This window comes from Scyliorhinus canicula, chromosome 6, assembly GCF_902713615.1.
Source record: "Scyliorhinus canicula chromosome 6, sScyCan1.1, whole genome shotgun sequence".
Taxonomy (NCBI): domain Eukaryota; kingdom Metazoa; phylum Chordata; class Chondrichthyes; order Carcharhiniformes; family Scyliorhinidae; genus Scyliorhinus; species Scyliorhinus canicula.
In genome coordinates this window covers 184,170,510-184,189,018 of record NC_052151.1, presented here as the reverse complement: position 1 = coordinate 184,189,018, position 18,509 = coordinate 184,170,510, and the positions used below count along the sequence as shown (strand labels likewise).

Below are 18,509 nucleotides of genomic sequence, written 5' to 3'. Positions count from 1 at the left end.
GGCGCGTAAGCTTCTCCTAGGATTGGGGATTACAGAAGTAGGGAGGCCAAGGTCTACAATATATATAAAAAAAGGCAACGCTTTACTCTGCAGCCAGCTACTGTGCTTCACTTTGGAATGCTTGATTTTGATATTTCCCAGTTATGATTCCCCTCAGCTGATGAACTGATATTCATCAGAGAATGGAGGTGAAAAGTACAATATTATGAAGCTAATTGGCAATCTAATATGGGAGGAATAATAATTGTTGCATTTTTCATCCTCTGCAAAAGTCATTTAATCTTCTAAACTGTATCTTGTTTGAATTCCTGATGTCAATTTACATTATCATTGTTTTATTTTTGTCATCTTCCTAAACAGCATCAAACACTGTTCAGCAAACAGTTAACAGGAGGCCAAGCTGGAAGGGTTCAAAAGAATCTTTGGTTGCACAGCGACATGGTTCATCACTGATGGATGGCGTGGTATATCGAGCAGACAGCCCTGTCCCCCAGGTAGAAATGGGTCGGCCGTTGTCTTCAAGTTCTGGAATAACTGCATACACCCAGAGTGGACAGGGACCTTTGGGAGCAGTGAACTCTCAGAGAGCGAATCCCCAACCATCACTTCCAGTGAGGAGTGTAACTCCTCCACCACCTCCACCCAGAGGACAGACTCCTCCCCCACGTGGCACCACTCCTCCCCCATCCTCCTGGGAGGGGAACCAGCAGCCAAAACGGTTCTCTGGAAACATGGACTATATGATCACGCGGATATCTCCTGTGCCACAAGGAGCCTGGCAGGATGGGTTCCCGCCAGCCAATCTTGGTGCTGCCTCTATGATGAATCCACCTCCCCAAGGCCAGAGGGGGATTAGTCCTATTCCACTGGGTAGGCAACCTATTATCATGCAAAATGCCACCTGTAGTAAATACAACTACCCAGCAAGCCGAACAGGCCACCAGAATGGATCAGTGCAACCAGATGGCTCAATAGGTGGCCATTTTGTCTCACATGCAAGTGTTATGGGAGGAAACCCAGTGAGTCGCCAACCACCACCATACTCTCACTCTCAGTCTAGCCGACTGAGTCCCAGTGCCCTCCAGATGCAAGCTGGTGGCACTGCTGCTTCCACTTACAGCAGCAACCTGAATGGAAATGTTTCACAGTCGGTTATGGTGCCGAACCGCAACAGCCAGAACATGGATCTTTACAACCTCAGTGCGCCTACGAGTGCATCTTCGTGGCCACAGCCACCTCCATCCCAACCCCAGTCTTCAAGTGGTGGCCTGGAGATGCCTAACTGGCACCCATCTCAAAACCTGAATGCACCTGTACGGTCCAATTCCTTCAACAATCACCTTCTGTCCAGCCGGCAGCCTCATTCTAACTCCCAACCATCCGCCACCACTGTGACTGCCATTACCCCTGCCCCTATTCTGCAGCCTGTGAAGAGCATCCGTGTACAGAAACCCGAGCTGCAGACTGCACTCGCACCTACTCACCCTCCCTGGATGCAGCAGACTGGACCAGTTCCCGAGTGTCCCACTCTGGCTGAAACTCCGAGTTACCAGCCTCCACCTCCGCCGTACCCCAAGCACTTGCTTCAGCAGAACCAATCTGTGCCACTTTATGATTCCGTCGCTAAAGCCAATAAAGACGAACACACAGCAAAGCAGTCCATACCACCAGTTACTCCGAGCACAGAAGAGGATGAGGCTGCTGAATACGGGGAACGGTTTGATGCGACAGAAAAGGACAAGAAACAGATTACGACATCACCTGTCCCGGTTAGGAAAAACAAAAAGGATGAGGAACGTAGAGAGTCACGGATTCAAATTTACTCCTCGCAAGCCTTCAAATTCTTCATGGAGCAGCACGTGGAGAATGTGCTCAAGTCACATCAGCAGAGGTTGCATCGTAAAAAACAACTGGAAAATGAAATGTCGAGGGTAAGCTTCTCTCCATAAGACACATAGTGTAACAAGCATTCTTCAGGCAGACCCCCACTCAATCCTTTTGTTTGCTGGCATTGCTTGTGAGCAGGCAAGAGGATAGAAATGACTACACTCTTTTGCACTTATCATTCCAGTTTTACAGGAGGTGTGCCATGTCATTGACATTTAAACAGCCTCAGGCCTCATGCAGGAAAATTAAAACCTTATGAATTTTGAGTTTATCCCTGTGTTTTGACCACGCTGTTAGCCTCAGGTCAGAAAAAATACTCTTCATTTAAATGCAGAGACTTGAGCACATCATCTGGGCTGCACTGTATTTCAGATTAAGATGTTAAACTAAGGTCCTGTGCGGTTGATGTGCAAGATCCCCTGGCACTATTCGAAGAAGAGCAGAGTTCTCCTTCACGTCCTGATCATTATTTCTCCTTCAACCACCTGTTTATGGGACTTTGTTTCATTTTCTACAGTGATTACACTTTAAAAATACTTTATTGCTGTAAAATTTCACTTTGGGAAATCCTGAGAACACAAGAAATAGGAATAGACCATGTGACTGCCCGAGCTTGCTCCTCTATTTAGTACGATCATGGCTGATCTCGGGCTTCAACTCCATTTTCCTTCCTGCTCCTCGTATCCCTTAATTCCCTGAGAGACAAAAATATTTGACTATCCCAGCCTTAAATATATTCAATGATGGGGCCTCCACAACCCTCTGGGGTAGAGAATTCCAAAGATTCACCACCCTTTGAGTGAAGTAATTTTGCCTCATCTCAGTCCTAAATGATTAGTCCCTCAGCCTGAGACTACCGTTGTGTTTTAGATTCCCCAACTGGTGGAAACAACCTCTTAGCGTCCATCCAATGAATCCACCTTAGGATACTTTAGGTTTCAATGAGATTGCGTCTCATTCTTCTAAACTCTAGAGAATATAAGCCCAATTCATTATAGGACAACCCTCTCATTCCAGGGACCAAGCTAGTGATCCCTCACTGTACCACCTCCAACGTAAATATATCCTTTCCTAAATGTGGAGACCAAAACTGCACACTGTGCCAAATGTGGTCTCACCAAAACCTCGTCCAACTGTAGCAAGACTTCTTTATTCTTCAATAATAAAGGCCAATTTACCTTCCTAATTGCTTGCTGCACCTACATGCTAACATTCTGTGTTCCTTTTACAAGCACACTCAAGTCTCTTTGAACATCAGTTTCATACTTTTTTTAAATTCTGCTTCTCTATTGTTACAGCCAGAGTGAATAACTTTGTGCTTCCTTACGTTATGCTCTATGTGCCATCTTGTTTCCCACTTAACCTGTCTATATCTCTTTGCAGTTTTTCTGTGTTCTCCCCAAAGCTTAACATCTAGAACTATGGGTCACTGTTTAAAAATATGGGGCTGCCCATTTCAGGCACAGATGAAATTTCTTTTTCCCCAAGGGCCAAGAGTCTTTGAAACTCTTTAGTCAAAAGGTGGTTGAATATTTTAAGGAAGAGGTAGATAGATTCTTGATAAGTAAGGCGGTGAAAGGCAGATTTTTGATAAGGAAGGGGGTGAAAGGCAGATTTTTGATAAGTAAGGGGGTGAAAGGCTATCGAGGGTAGGTAGAAATTAGGAGTTCAGGATACAATTAAATCAGTCATGGCCTTATTGAATGGTGGAGCTGGTTCAAGGGGACGAGTGGCTTACTCCTCCTCATTCGTATGTTCGTACCTTCCCACCGAGCTTGGTATCATCATAAAATGTTGATATATTACTTGTCACTAGACTAGTAATCCAGAGACCCAGGGCAATGCTCCAGGGGACCCGGATTCGAATCCCACCACGGCAGATAGGTGAGATTTGAATTTTATAAAAACTTGGAATTTAAAGTCCATGAAACCATTATTGATTGGCATGAAAATCCATCGCTAATACCCTTCATGGAAGGAAATCTGCCACCCTTACATGGTTTGGCCTGCACGTGACTCCAGACCCACAGCAAAGTGGTTGACTCTTCAATGCCCTCTGAAATGGTCTATCAAGCCACTCAGTTCAAGAGCAATTTGGGATGGGCAATACATGCTGCCCCAGCCAGAGACAACTACACCCCATGAAATAATTTTTAAAAGCCCTGTCTCTTCATCTAAGTAATTAATAGAGATTGTAAATAGCTGAGGCCCCAGCACTATCCTTGTAGCACTTCACTATTTGCTGCCTGCCAACTTGAAAAACACTATTTACTCTCATTCTGCTTTCTGTGCGTTAAGCGATCTAATCATGCTAAAGTGTTACGCCCAACTCCATGAGCACTTATCTTACCTTTTGGAAGCAATTTAGAACCCAGCAAAGGAGGACCAAAAACTGATTAAGAAAGGGAAAAGTAGAATTTCAATGCAAACTAGTGAAGAACATAATGGCAGACTGTAAAAGCTTCTTTAGGTATGTGAAAAGGAAAACATTAGCAAGGAAAAATGTGGGCCCATTAGAGGTGGAGGCAGGGGAATTTCTAGTACAGAACGGAAATGGCAGAGAAACTAAACCGTTATTTTCCATCTGTCTTCACAATGGAAGATACAGAATATCTCCCAGAAATACTACGCAACCAAGATACATACAAAACTGAGGAACTAAAAAACTTAGTATTAGTAAAGAGGTAGCATTTGAAAAGTTAACTGATTTGAAGGTTCATAAATCCCATGCCAGGTGAGCTTTACCGTCTGCCACCACACATAAGGGTGTGTCCCCCAATGTGGTTACCCCCCTGCTAGAGCCTCGCGGCACTGCTCCCATTCATGTGCCCCTGGCACTACCAGGCGAGGTCATCGTGACCAGTTTTCACACTTAAAACTCAGCCATGATCTGTGCTGGTGTGACATTGCACCTCCAGAGGATACATTATTGGGGGGGGGGGGGAATTGGCATAAATGCTTTAATTACATTAAAAAGTGTTTGATTTCATGGAAATCAGGGTTCATGCCATCTGTGAACGGGGCCACTCGATCACGCCCTCGGTCTGTATTCCCTAGAATTTTGAAGTACATGGGGAGACCTAATTGAAACATACAAAATGTTTGCATAATATTTCCCCAGCTAGCAGGTCTAAAACCAGGGGACATAATCTCAGGATTGGTGATCGGCCATTTAAGAGGACGAGGAATTTCTTTACTTGGAGGGTCGTGAATCTTTGAAATTCTCTGCTCAAGAGGGCTGTGAAAGCTCAATAACTGAGCATGTTCAAGACAGAAATCACTAGATTTCTGGAGATTAATGCCATCAAGAGATATGGAAATAGTGTGGGAAAGTGACTGAGTTATATGATTAGCCATAATCTAATTGGATGGTGGAGCAGGCTCAATGGGGAGAATGGCCTACTCTTGTTCCTTTTAACCTTCCATTTGGCACCTTATCAAATGCCTTTTTGAAATCTGGGTATACTACATCTACTGGTTCCCCTTTATCTACCCTACTAGTTGTCAAACAGGATTTCCTTTTCGTAAAACCATATCGACTTGTTCTAAGCATACTCTGCTTTTTTACGTGCATTCTTAAGATTTCTTTCATAAGGGATTCCAGCATTTCGCGACAACTGATGTTAGGCTCACCAGCCTGTAGTTGACTGCTTCCTCTCACCCTCCTTTCTTGAAAAGGTGCTTAACATTAGCCAACTTCCAATCTCGTTGGACCATTCCTGAATCTAAGGAATTTTGGAAAATCATAGCTGGCTCATCCAGTATCTCTGCGGCTATCTCTTCTAGGACCTGAGTTCATCAGGTCCTGGGGATTTCTCAGATTTTCGCCCCTCAAGTTTTGCTATTACTTTTTCTCTGCTGACATAATTTCCTTAATTTACTCAGTTTTTAGCCCCTGCAATTCTGAACGGTGCTGTAGAAATTCAGACCGTTGTTCCTGGGGTGCCGGCTTATATAAAACATTTCATCACAGCACTGAAATGTAAAGATGCTTTGGTCTTACATTATGGAATGAGAAAGCAAACTGGCTCATCACTGAGAGTTACACATGAAATGAAATGAAAATGAAAATCGCTTATTGTCACGAGTATGCTTCAATGAAGTTACTGTGAAAAGCCCCTAGTCGCCACATTCCGGCGCCTGTTCGGGGAGGCTGGTACGGGAATTGAACCGTGCTGCTGGCCTGCCTTAGTCTGCTTTAAAAGCCAGCGATTTAGCCCAGTGTGCTAAACCAGCCCCTGACATGATGCAGTGCAAAATAAATAGGAGAAAAGAGTAGCAACAAAGGATAATCCTTTGTATAAACATTGACAATGGCATTTGGAATTGTATGAGTTATCAAAGGTCGGCCATCGTGAAATTGTTAAATGCAATTTGTATTTGACAAAATATTTTTTTGAACACAATAGTGAAAGAATAGTCCCAGGGGATACAGTCGATAGGATTTGCTATTGGGAGTGGTTGAAGCAGAGACTAATGCACCTTTTAATGTAAACCTGAGAAAGTATTTGAAGCTGAGAAAGGTAAAGGGCATGGAGTTTAAAGTTCCAGCAAAGAGCTGGCACTGACATGATAGATCAAATGGACTTTATTGTGTTATGAACTTCTTATGGTTCATCCTTTTTATTGGTGGCTGTTGAACAACTAATTCTGGCATAAATCACAAGTGCACTTCTGGCTTTTTTCAGTTACTACCATGCGATCTTTTACACGATAAATAAATTAAAAATTAAATAATTCAGACAAAACATGACAATTTACCCCTAAAATTTTTCCTCGCTTGTAGGAAATCTGCCTAATCATGTTTTGCCATATGAGGCTTCCAGCTGGCAAATACGTGGGTATACTTTATGTTCCCTTCTCATAGCTTCTCTACTATCTTTGTGGTGTCCATTCTCATATTTGATTATTTTCAAACACATGTAACATTTCTTGCCCTCAGTTTTTCTTATGATACCTGTGTGCATGTATCCTCTATCAGCGTTGGTTAAAGTGAGCTGGAACAGTTCTAAACAATGAATCCCTTTACTGAGTTCAGTCTTGGCTGCTCCTGGCTTTTTACCCATCCTATTTCAATCTCATTCTTCAAATGTCCATCTCACGATACTGTTCTCTCATGATTTCAATTCTGTTTGATTCTATGGGTTTACGGAAGATTTTCTAAGTGTCATTCAAGGATCAATTGGCAGGGTGTTTCTTGACAACGGTGTTGGTGAGATCATAGCCTGTATTTAATGGTAGCCATGATGTGGAGATGTTGGCGTAGGACTGGGGTGGACACAGTAAGAAGTCTTACAACACCAGCTTAAAGTCCGATAGGTTTGTTTCAAATCACTAGCTTTCGAAGCGCAGCTCCTTCCTCAGATGAATGCTCTGCTCTGAAAGCTAGTGATTCAAAACAAAACTGTTGGACTTTAACCTGGTGTTGTAAGACTTCTTACTGTATTTAATGGCACTTATTGCCGAAAATGAGTCTCAGCATCTGATTCGTGCCTCAGCCTCTCGCCATTAACAAGGGAGAGCTGATTTTAAATGCTCCCTAACCGCTCACTCCGAGTCAACACACCAGGATGGCAGCGCAGCGTGCAGACCTGCTCACGCTTTGGGGTGCTGACCTGGACAGGCTGCTGGACACCGACGATGCAAGACGGGACGTCCTGTTCCACTAAAAGGGTTGGAGGAAGCAGCAGGGTCACCAATGCCACTTGGGTGGCTGTGACCGCGGCAGTCAGCGTGGATAGGAGGACCAATATCCAATGTCGAAGAAGACCAACAGTCTCCACCGAGTTGCAAGGGTAAGTTTCCACCTCTCTCCTGACATCAGTTCCACCTACCACCACCCAAATTACCAAACTGCATTCCCCCACCCACGCAAATCACTGGCTGATACCTCGCACCCTCCCACAATTCCTACTTTGTGTTTGTCCCTAAGCACCCCGGCACCCACCAGCACAACCCCTTCATGTCCACTTGAGGTGCCCCACACATGTCACCTGCTGTAAACGCCTGATCCACATGGCTCACAATGCCCTCTCTTGTCCCCGCAGAAGCGAATAGCCCACAATCAGCAGCAAAGGTCCAAGGCGGTGGCGGAGTCCAAGCCCTCGCATCCTATGAGGAACGGGCCCTGGAAATTGCAGGGTTGTCCGAGGAGAGAGCCGTCACTAACAGTGAGAAAAGAACAAAGAAAATTACAGCACAGGAACAGGCCCTTCGGCCCTCCCAGCCTGCACCGATCCAGATCCTTTATCTAAACCTGTCGCCTATTTTCCAAGGATTTACTTCCCTCTGTTCCCCGCCCGTTCATATATCTGTCCAGATACTTCTTAAATGATGCTATCGTGCCCGCCTCTACCACCTCCGCTGGCAAAGCGTTCCAGGCACCCACCACCCTCTGCGTAAAAAACTTTCCACGCATATCTCCCTTAAACTTTCCCCCTCTCACCTTGAAATCGTGACCCCTTGTAACTGACACCCCCACTCTTGGAAAAAGCTTGTTGCTATCCACCCTGTCCATACCTCTCATAATTTTGTAGACCTCAATCAGGTCTCCCCTCAACCTCCGTCTTTCCAACGAAAACAATCCTAATCTACTCAACCTTTCTTCATAGCTAGCACCCTCCATACCAGGCAACATCCTGGTGAACCTGTGCACCCTTTCTAAACCATCCACATCCTTCTGGTAATGTGGCGACGAGAACTGCACGCAGTATTCCAAATGTGGCCTAACCAAAGTCCTATACAACTGTCACATGACCTGCCGACTCTTGTACTCAATACCCCGTCCGATGAAGGCAAGCATGCTGTATGCCTTGACCACTCTCTCGACCTGCATTGCCACCTTCAGGGTACAATGGACCTGAACTCCCATATCTCTCTGTACATCAATTTTCCCCAGGACTCTTCCATTGACCATATAGTCCGCTCTTGAATTAGATCTTCTAAAATGCATCACCTCGCATTTTCCGGGATTGAACTCCATCTGCCATTTCTCTCCAATCTATCTATATTTTGCTGTATTCTCTGACAATCCTCCTCGCTATCTGCAACTCCACCAATCTTAGTATCATCTGCAAACTTGCTCATCAGACCACCTATACCTTCGTCCAGATCATTTATGTATATCACAAACAAAAGTGGTCCGAGCACGGATCCCTGTGGAACACCACTAGTCACCTTTCTCCATTTTGAGAAACTCCGTTCCACCACTACTCTCTGTCTCCTGTTGCCCAGCCACTACTTTATCCATCTAGCTAGTACACCCTGAACCTCATACGACTTCACTTTTTCCATCAACCTGCCATGGGAAACTTTATCAAACGCCTTAATGAAGTCCATGTATATGACATCTACAGCCCTTCCCTCATCAATTAACTTTGTCACTTCCTCAAAGAATTCTATTAGGTTTGTAAGACATGACCGTCCCTGCACAAAACCATGCTGCCTATCACTGATAAGTCTATTTTCTTCCAAATGTGAATAGATCCTATCCCTCAGTAACTTCTCCAACAGTTTGCCTACCACTGACGTCAAGCTCACAGGTCTATAATTCTCTGGATTATCCCTGCTACCCTTCTTAAACAAAGGGACAACATTAGCAATTCTCCAATCCTCCGGGACCTCACCCGTGCTCAAGGATGCTGCAAAGATATCTGTTAAGGCCCCAGCTATTTCGTCCCTCGCTTCCCTCAGTAACCTGGGATAGATCCCATCCGGTCCTGGGGACTTGTCCACCTTATTGCCTTCCTTATGCCGACATGACCTAGAGTATTTAAACATCCATCCCTAGCCTCAACATCTGTCATGTCCCTCTCCTTGGTGAATACCGATGCAAAGTACTCATTAAGAATCTCACTCATTTCCTCTGAAACCACGTATAAATTCCCTCTTTTGTCTTTGAGTGGGCCAATCCTTTCTCTAGTTACCCTCTTGCTCCTTATATACGAATAAAAGGCTTTGCGATTTTCCTTAAGCCTGTTAGCCAAAGATGACCCCTTTTAGCCTCTTTATTGCACGTATGAGATTTGTCCTACTTTCCCGATATTCCTCCAAAGCTTCATCAGTCGCCTCGATTTTATGTATGCTTCGAGGTTGGCATCCGCCGCAGAGGTGAGGATCCATTGCCCTTTCACCCAAATGACCTGTCTCAAGTGAGTTATTCTTGTCAGACAAATGATCCTTCCCTCTCACTGACCACATGTCCATTCTCTCGCAGGATCTCAATCTGATGGGGCCAGGCCGTCCGGAGTCGTCCCTCCGCCCCCCTGCCACCCAAGTGATCACCTCAAACGTGAGCTTCAAGGAGATCATTGAGGCGTCACAGCTATCACCTCCACCTTCCACTAGCGCAGAGACGCACATCTCAATGACGACATTAGTGGATACATTCTCGGGCACAATCTAGTGAGCACCACACAGATGCACATGGAGGCAGAAACATCCCAGAGAGTCAGCAATCGGAGGTCTGCTGGATCCCAGAAATCAGCTGAGTCCAAGTCAGATGCCAAGCCTCTGGACAAGGTTATCCCAGAGCTGATGCAGATGCTGGGATATGGCATAAGATTCAGGCAGGGATGTCAACGACATTCCAGTGAGTGTATAGCTGATTGGAGAACTCTCAAAGGCTATGGGCGCAGGAGATGATACCGACAATGCATGGTACCGAGGCCAACACTGCTAGGGTGATGACCGCAGTGGAAAGCCTGGAGCATGAGGCCAGCATATTGAGTGGTGGTGTCAAGACATGGCTCAGTCTGTGATAACCACTACTGAGGGTCTTAACATCATGTCCCTGAGGGGTGCCCCATAGGCAGGTGGACATTGCTGAGGTATGGCAGAGCATGTCCCATTCGCAGCGGGGCGTGTCCCATTCGCAGCGGGGCGTGTCCCATTCGCAGCGGGGCGTGTCCCATTCGCAGCGGGGCGTGTCCCATTCGCAGCGGGGCGTGTCCCATTCGCAGCGGGGCGTATCCCATTCACAGCGGGGCGTGTCCCATTCGCAGAGGAATATAACCAGGGCACTTCAGAGCATGGCCCAGTCACTGAGGAGAATCGCTCAGAGCGTTGACACCATGGTGCAGACAACGGTGAGGTGCCAGGATTGCCAGAGCCATATGACAGAGAGGCATCTGGAGCTCATTCAGCTGCCCTCTATCCAATAGAGACCCCTAGGGGCACCGTTAGGGAGGAGGAAGCGCTGGAGTTCAACTCTGGGGCTGCTACCAAGGAGACGACAGCGCCCTTCTGTTTTTCTGAATCCCCCCTCCACTTTTCCTGACACCAGCACATCTCAAAGGCAGTGGACAGAACAGGGTAGCGTAGTGACACCAGTGACACCTGTAAGTTAGCCAGGGCCCTCTGGCTCCAGGCTCTCCAGAGAACATCCGCCAAGGGCATCAAAGGCCTCTGGGCACGAAAAGCAGCAGGCTGACTCCACCTCTGATGTACATCCCGGGGATACACCTAGATGCAGCACTAAACCACGTAAGATAAAGAAGATTGAGGAGCATTGAGTGGGCACTGGAGGGAGTCACTGTGTAGCTAGAGGAAATGGAAATGTTCATTTTTAAAACATTTTTTTTTTTAAAGAGTACCCAATTTATTTTTTCCCAATTAAGGGGCAATTTAGTGCAACCAATCCACCTATCCTGCACATCTTTTGGGTTGTGGGAGTGAGACCCACGCAGACACTGGGAGAAAGTGCAAACTCCACACGGACAGCAACCCGGGCTGAGATCGAATCTGGGTCCTCAGTGCCGTGGGGCAGCGATGTCACTGCGCCACCCTGCTGTCCTGACACTGCCAACACAGGCCCATCACTCTGCATTGATGTTACACAGGCCCTTGGACGGTGGAACGGAGGGGGGTGGGGAAATGGGGAGGTGAGCTGATGGACAAAGCCTCGTCCTGTGAGAATCAGGTGACGATGAGGCCTCCCTCCTCCAGGCGTGCTGAACCTTCACCAACACCTGACCCTCCAATCTGTGGGTCCTCCCCAGGCTCATCCTCCATCCTCTCCTGGTCTTCCTCCTCAGCTGAGTCTGCATGTCCCCCCTCCTCCAGCATGTCGCGCCAGTACAGTGCCAGGTTGTGGAGGGAAAAGCAAACCACCAAAAGCAGGAGACCCTGTACTGCAGTGCACCACCAGAGCGGTCCAGGCAACGGAACCACATATTGAGCAGTCCGATGTGTTGTTCAATGACCCAGCGGGTGGCAACATGGGCCCCGTTATATTGGGTCTCGGTTTCTGGCCTCCGCACTGACGTCATTCACCAGGACTTTAGCAGGTATCCCTTATCCCCCCCCAAGAGCCAACCCAACATCGTGGGATAGTCTTGAAGATGCCGGAGATCTCCAAAAGTCCCAGGATGTAGCTGTCATGCACACATTCTGGGAAGAGTGCGCACACATGCCTGATCTGGAGGTGATGGTTCCTGTTAATGAAGGGCACACCCTGATGCCCCGGTGTGCAAGGTGACATGCATGCCATCAATTACCCCTGAACCTGGGACATCCTGGGGGTGGTAAAGAATCCTGCAGCCCGGGCATTTATATTATTGGTCCAGCTCAAAATTGATGAAGTCTGATGTCCGAGCATACAGGGCATCAATGACCTCACAAATGCACTTGTGGGCTGAGTCTTGTGACATGCTGCACAAGTCCCTGCTCGAACCCTGGAATGAACCAGTGGCATAAAAGTTCAGGGCTGTGATGACCTTCACGGCCACCTGGAGTGGGTGTCCTCCTCCACTGGGTGCCGCAATGTCTCTTTGCTGAAACAGTCTCCTGCTGCATTTGCTGTCCGCCATCTTGAAAGACCAACAACACCTATACACCATGGGCTGTCGTTGGCGTCCCCCTCTGGGTTCCTCCTTGGCCTGATGGGCGGCTGGATCTTCAGGGTGTGCAGTGGCTTCCTGCACATGGGTGCGGCCTCCAGCCTGTGTCGTTGCTGCTTCCTTCTCCGGTGCTTTGCTGCTACCAGCACCGCGAGGGTATCGTCTGCGGGACTGACACCACCATCCATATTGGTATCTATAGGAATTAGAGAAGGAGCGAGACCGACAACCAGTTAGGGCTTCCATCCCAGGACCCTGAAATCCCCCCCGTCCTTGCATGTCCCGCCTTCTCGCAGAGTGCCATACAGCGAGCCAGTTTTCCTGGAATATCTCGCTCCGCACACTCGCCCCCGGCAACATCAGGAGTGGACACACTGAATTGCCCCTTAATTGGAAAAAATGAAAAGGGCACTCTCAATTTATTAAAAAAGATGTGCACTAGTGATGCCAAGACAAAGGGCCAAGTGCTGGAAAATGGGATTAGAATAGTTCGGAGGTTTTGGACCAGTACAGATACGAAGGGCGAAAGGCCTTTTCTGTGCTGTAGACCTCTATGGCAAGCCTTGAGCGATGTCCGTATTGCTGTCTGTTCCTCTTCTAGAGGTGGTGTTACTGATATTGATGTCAGCATTAATTTCAAATACCACATGATAATGAGGTAACCATCTGAGAGCAAAATGACAGTCGACCTTTTGTATAGTTTACCCAGACCAGGTTAATTACAACAATATGGAGAATGTATCTTCAAAGAATGAAGACACTACTAAGAATTAATTTGTGCTAGATTTCTAACCAGATCCTCATTTAATAGTGTGACTGGGATATAATTTGTTCAGTTGTGCATGGTAGAGTAACTACTATATTGATCATTCAAACACATTATTCTAAATGGTATCGGCCTTGATTCAGTGATAGCACATTCATCTCTGAGTGGGGGCTTTATTCCAAATTCCGAGTGGGGACTTTATTTTCAATTCCGAGATTTGGACACACAACCTATTGGAGGCTAACACTGTTGGAGGTGCAATTTTTTCCGATGAGATATTAAATTGTAGTTCTGTCTCAGATGGACTTAAAAGCCCTAAAGCATTATTTGAAGCAGAACAGGGGAATTCTCTCTCCCTGGTGTCCCGGCCAACCAAAATCACCACTAAAGATTGCCTGGTCATTATCTCATTGCTGTTTGTGGGACCTTGCTATGCACCAGTTAGCTGTGTGTTACTCTGCATTGCAAAACTCGTTGCACTTCATTGATTGTGGTCCAATTTGGGACATCCTGAAGTTTTAAAAGGGTAAGTATTACAAAGGCAAGTTCCTACTTTTGAACTAAAATTGTATTGTCTCTTTGTCATTACCCAACAAATCACAACATGATTTTACTCATTTTAAATGAATTGCATTTTATTGATATTCTTTTCTCAATTGGTGGGAATATCTGGAGTAAATTGAAATTTCCATGGAATACTAACCTAATCTTTGCTCTCGTGCCTTGTTGATTAGTTGTTTCTTCTCTGGTGTGGGCAAGGGCTGCATGGTGGCACAGTGGTTAGCACTGCTGCCTCACAGCGCCGAGGACCCGGGTTCGATCCTGGCCCCGGGTCACTGTCCGTGTGGAGTTCACACATTCTCCCCGTGTCTGCATGGGTCTCACCCCCTCAACGCAAAAATGTGCAGGTTAGATGGATTGGCCACACTAAATTGCCACTTAATTGAAAAAAAAAAGAATTGGGTACTTTAAATTTATTTTTTCAATTCTCTGGTCTGTGCATTGAGGAATCCATGATAGTTTGCTTCCCACAGTCAAAATTTGTAACACTGGTTGCTGTTACTACCGGCAGGGGGAGATAATTACAGCATGGCAAGTTTACGTCGGCAGTTTTAATTTTATGTGTGGACATAGGCATTTATAATGAAAATATAGAAACATGGACCAAATGGATGATTAAAAATGTGGGCTGAACTGCAGTTCAGTGTGTGTCCTTGTCCAATTAGCACCACCAACCCTTTTCACCCAAAGACTGCCCTTGGTCTGGACACCCCATATACAATCTACAGGAAATGAATTAGAAATCATTTTACATCAGTTCTTTAATAAATTGTGCACTCTGCGATCAGAACTTGTACCTCAATGGGTTTCAATTTGAAAATGTTGTCTGCCTTTGTTTATTTATAGGTTGGGTTGTCTAAAGATGCCCAGGATCAGATGCGCAAGATGTTGTGCCAGAAAGAGTCCAATTATATCCGCCTAAAAAGGGCAAAGATGGATAAATCCATGTTTGTGAAGATCAAGACCTTGGGAATAGGTGCGTTTGGGGAGGTGTGCCTAGCTCGGAAAGTAGATACCAATGCATTGTATGCTATGAAAACACTGAGGAAGAAGGACGTGTTGCTGCGTAACCAAGTGGCTCATGTGAAAGCTGAGCGGGATATCTTGGCAGAAGCTGACAATGAATGGGTGGTTCGACTCTATTATTCATTCCAGGACCGAGACAACCTTTACTTTGTGATGGACTACATTCCAGGAGGGGACATGATGAGTCTCCTAATCAGAATGGGCATTTTTCCGGAACCTCTGGCACAATTCTACATTGCTGAACTGAACTGTGCCGTGGAAAGTGTCCACAAAATGGGCTTCATTCACAGGGATATTAAACCCGATAACATACTGATTGACCGAGATGGCCATATAAAACTGACAGACTTTGGGTTGTGCACTGGTTTTCGATGGACCCACGATTCCAAGTATTACCAAAGCAGTAAGTAATATTTATTAACACCCATAGTATGGGAATTTTACTCCAGGTAGAGAAATATTAATAGCTGCTCTGTTCAATAATTGAGACAACTGTTCTGGCAAAGTCATCACTGGTAGAAGTGCATCAGAATGGGTCTCCTGTTGGGTTGGCTACTCATGTCTATAAATTCAGTTTCACACCAAAGGAATTCAGAGCAGTGACATGCTGCTCCCAAGGATGTAGACTGGGGCCCCAGGAAAGGGCTCAGTGATGAGAAATCAAAAGATGCCTCTGCTGCTAAGGACACTATTTTGACGATAATTGATTCCCTTGTCTTCAAGTCTCTCTCTTAGAATCTTTAAACGTTTATTCGGCTAACATCATGGCATAATAAGATTAGGCTAACTTGCTTCTCCCAATCAAATTGCCGCACTGAATGCACAGGTCAGAATTCAGCAGAGTATTTACATGTGATGAATTGCTTACCTCAGTATTTGCCTGTGTGACTACCATGTTACGACATCCTGGTTAGTCCACGGTCAATTCCAGACCCACAAGTCCTGGAGTTCCAACAGCAGTGAATTAATCAATCATTTGTATGTAGTTTCTGAGATCTTTGACCCTTGACTCCTTCAACGACTTACAGCCACCAATTTTGTAAGTGAAACACAAAAAAGCTGTTTATTTGTAACCAATAGATATAAAACATGTGATAATTATTGTAGAATATAGGCCAACTCTATTACTTTTTCTCCCCTCCCCCATCACCCTGCACGCTTTATCGTCTCACCCTATACCCAAAAGCACACAAGACAGACTCACACAAAGGGAAGGGGAAGGGTAAAAATGATAGGGATTAAAATTGAAAAAAGAGAGATGAGTGTCCGTGTTATGATGTTGAGATCGTTGTAGCCAACTATCTTCCCAGGAAGTGCTGAAACCACCAGTTAGCTTGGATCTTCTGACTGAAACAGTCAGGCCGGATTCTCAGACTGTAGGATCCCCTCCAGGGAGTCACTTTAACTTGTGTTATCCTGGACCTTCACATGGAAGATGCACTTCAGATCTGTTCAATTTCTCATTTGTTTCCCACTCCAGCAGACTGGCCAACAGCTTGTCCCAGATAAGCAGAGTTTCAGGGAAGCAGCTTCCACAAAGTCTTAGAGTGATCTGGTAATCTTAACACTGAGAGGAATCTGGAAAGTTCCCCCCAGCTCCCTCTTCAGGCATTAAACACTCATTAGCAGGATAGAGAGAAAAACACTTGCTGCTCCGTTTACCTGGAGTGAGCCTCAGCAAGGTATTCGAGAAAGAGTTCCCCCTTTCTGGAAGAGACATTTAAAAGAGTTCTGTTCAGGTCTGAGTTCTGAAACAAACACACAGACTCACACAGCAAGGAACATTCCGAAATGATTAGCCCCAATCAGCATTGAGGGTTAGTTAAGACCTGGTAATTTAAAGTAGCTGGTTGGCTGCCAGCCAAATCAAGATGAGCCATCATTCGACCAAACCAAGCGGCCCATCTCACCGGGCGTTTCCTGAGGCAAGATCAAATAGCACATCTGATGGGGGTGTCCAGTTTTTAAAGAAAAATAAACGTGTAGTCCATCTGAAAGGCATAAATTCCAGCAACTGTCCAGGCACAAAAGTTATAAAAGCAAAGAGGAACAGAAAATAAAGAGAATACACTGGGGAAAGCAGGTTTAAACAGGAGGATCCTCACAACTTAAAATGAAAATGATAAATGAAAATCGCTTATTGTCACAAGTAGGCTTCAAATGAAGTTACTGTGAAAAGCCCCTCGTCGTCGCATTCCGGCGCCTGTTCGGGGAGGCTGGTACGGGAATAGAATCCCATAGATTCTATTCCCGTACCAGCCTCCCCGAACAGGCGCCGGAATGTGACGACGAGGGGCTTTTCACAGTTCTGAAATGTTTAAACTAAGCTGGACCCTACTGAGAAACATCTTGAAGATTCTGCCCCACTAGTTATGGATCCTGAAGCTTGTACCTGTCTGCAAAGTTTGTAATATCATTATTCTCACTGTCCTATTTATTTTTCTCCTTCCTGTTGACTCTTTTGTTTTCCTTCTTTTCACTTCTTTCTCTCACTCCTGCCTCCTTAATTATTCTCTCTCTCCTGTGTTGAAGAAATCTCTGATTATGGTTCTGTGTCCTTTCAGTTCAGTTTCTCTCTCTCCTTCACTTGTTTTTCTTCAGTTGCTTCCCCGTTGTGTGTGAAGCACCTTAAGACACTTAGAAACATAAATCCTTGATTTTTTAATTTTACATTTCGAGTACCCAATTCATTTTTTCCAATTAAAAGGCAATTTTTCCAATTAACATGGCCAATCCACCTACCCTGCACATCTTTGAGTTGTGGGGGCAAAACCCACGCAAACATGGGGAGATTGTGAAAACTCCACATGAGCAGTGACCCAGAACCGGGAGCGAACCTGGGACCTCGGTGCCGTGAGTCAGCAGTGCTATCCACTGTGCCACCGTGCTGCCCAAAATCCTTGAATTCATAACACTGCAATACCCCCAGTCCATTGTAACCAATGTTGATACTCCAATGCAGGGCAGCAGGGTAGCATGGGGCAGCAGGGTAGCATGGTGGTTAGCATAAATGCTTCACAGCTCCAGGGTCCCAGGTTCAATTCCCGGCTGGGTCACTGTCTGTGTGGAGTCTGCACGTCCTCCCCCAGTGTGCGTGGGTTTCCTCCGGGTGCTCCGGTTTCCTCCCACAGTCCAAAGATGTGCGGGTTAGGTGGATTGGACATGCTAAATTGCCCGTAGTGTCCTAATAAAAGTAAGGTTAGGGGGGGTTGTTGGGTTACAGGTATAGGGTGGATACGTGGGTTTGAGTAGGGTGATCATGGTTCGGCACAACATTGAGGGCCGAAGGGCCTGTTCTGTGCTGTACTGTTCTATGTTCTATGTTGTAATGCATCACAATCAGTGGGGAACACCCCAGTGATAAGTTAATAAGCTTGTTCCTTAGGTGACACTGTTTCTGATAATTAACTGAGCTTGGCAAGAAAGAGGCA

General features: G+C 45.9%; 1 protein-coding gene across 1 annotated transcript in view; it reads left to right on the top strand.

The window, feature by feature from the left end:
* Positions 1-18,509, top strand: part of lats1 (large tumor suppressor kinase 1) — a 49,237-nt gene that overhangs the window by 19,812 nt on the left and 10,916 nt on the right. Inside the window, exons 4-5 of the mRNA XM_038800624.1 lie at positions 361-1,931; positions 14,899-15,481. Coding sequence (XP_038656552.1) covers positions 361-1,931; positions 14,899-15,481 — 2,154 coding nt within the window. The remainder of the gene's footprint in view (positions 1-360; positions 1,932-14,898; positions 15,482-18,509) is intronic.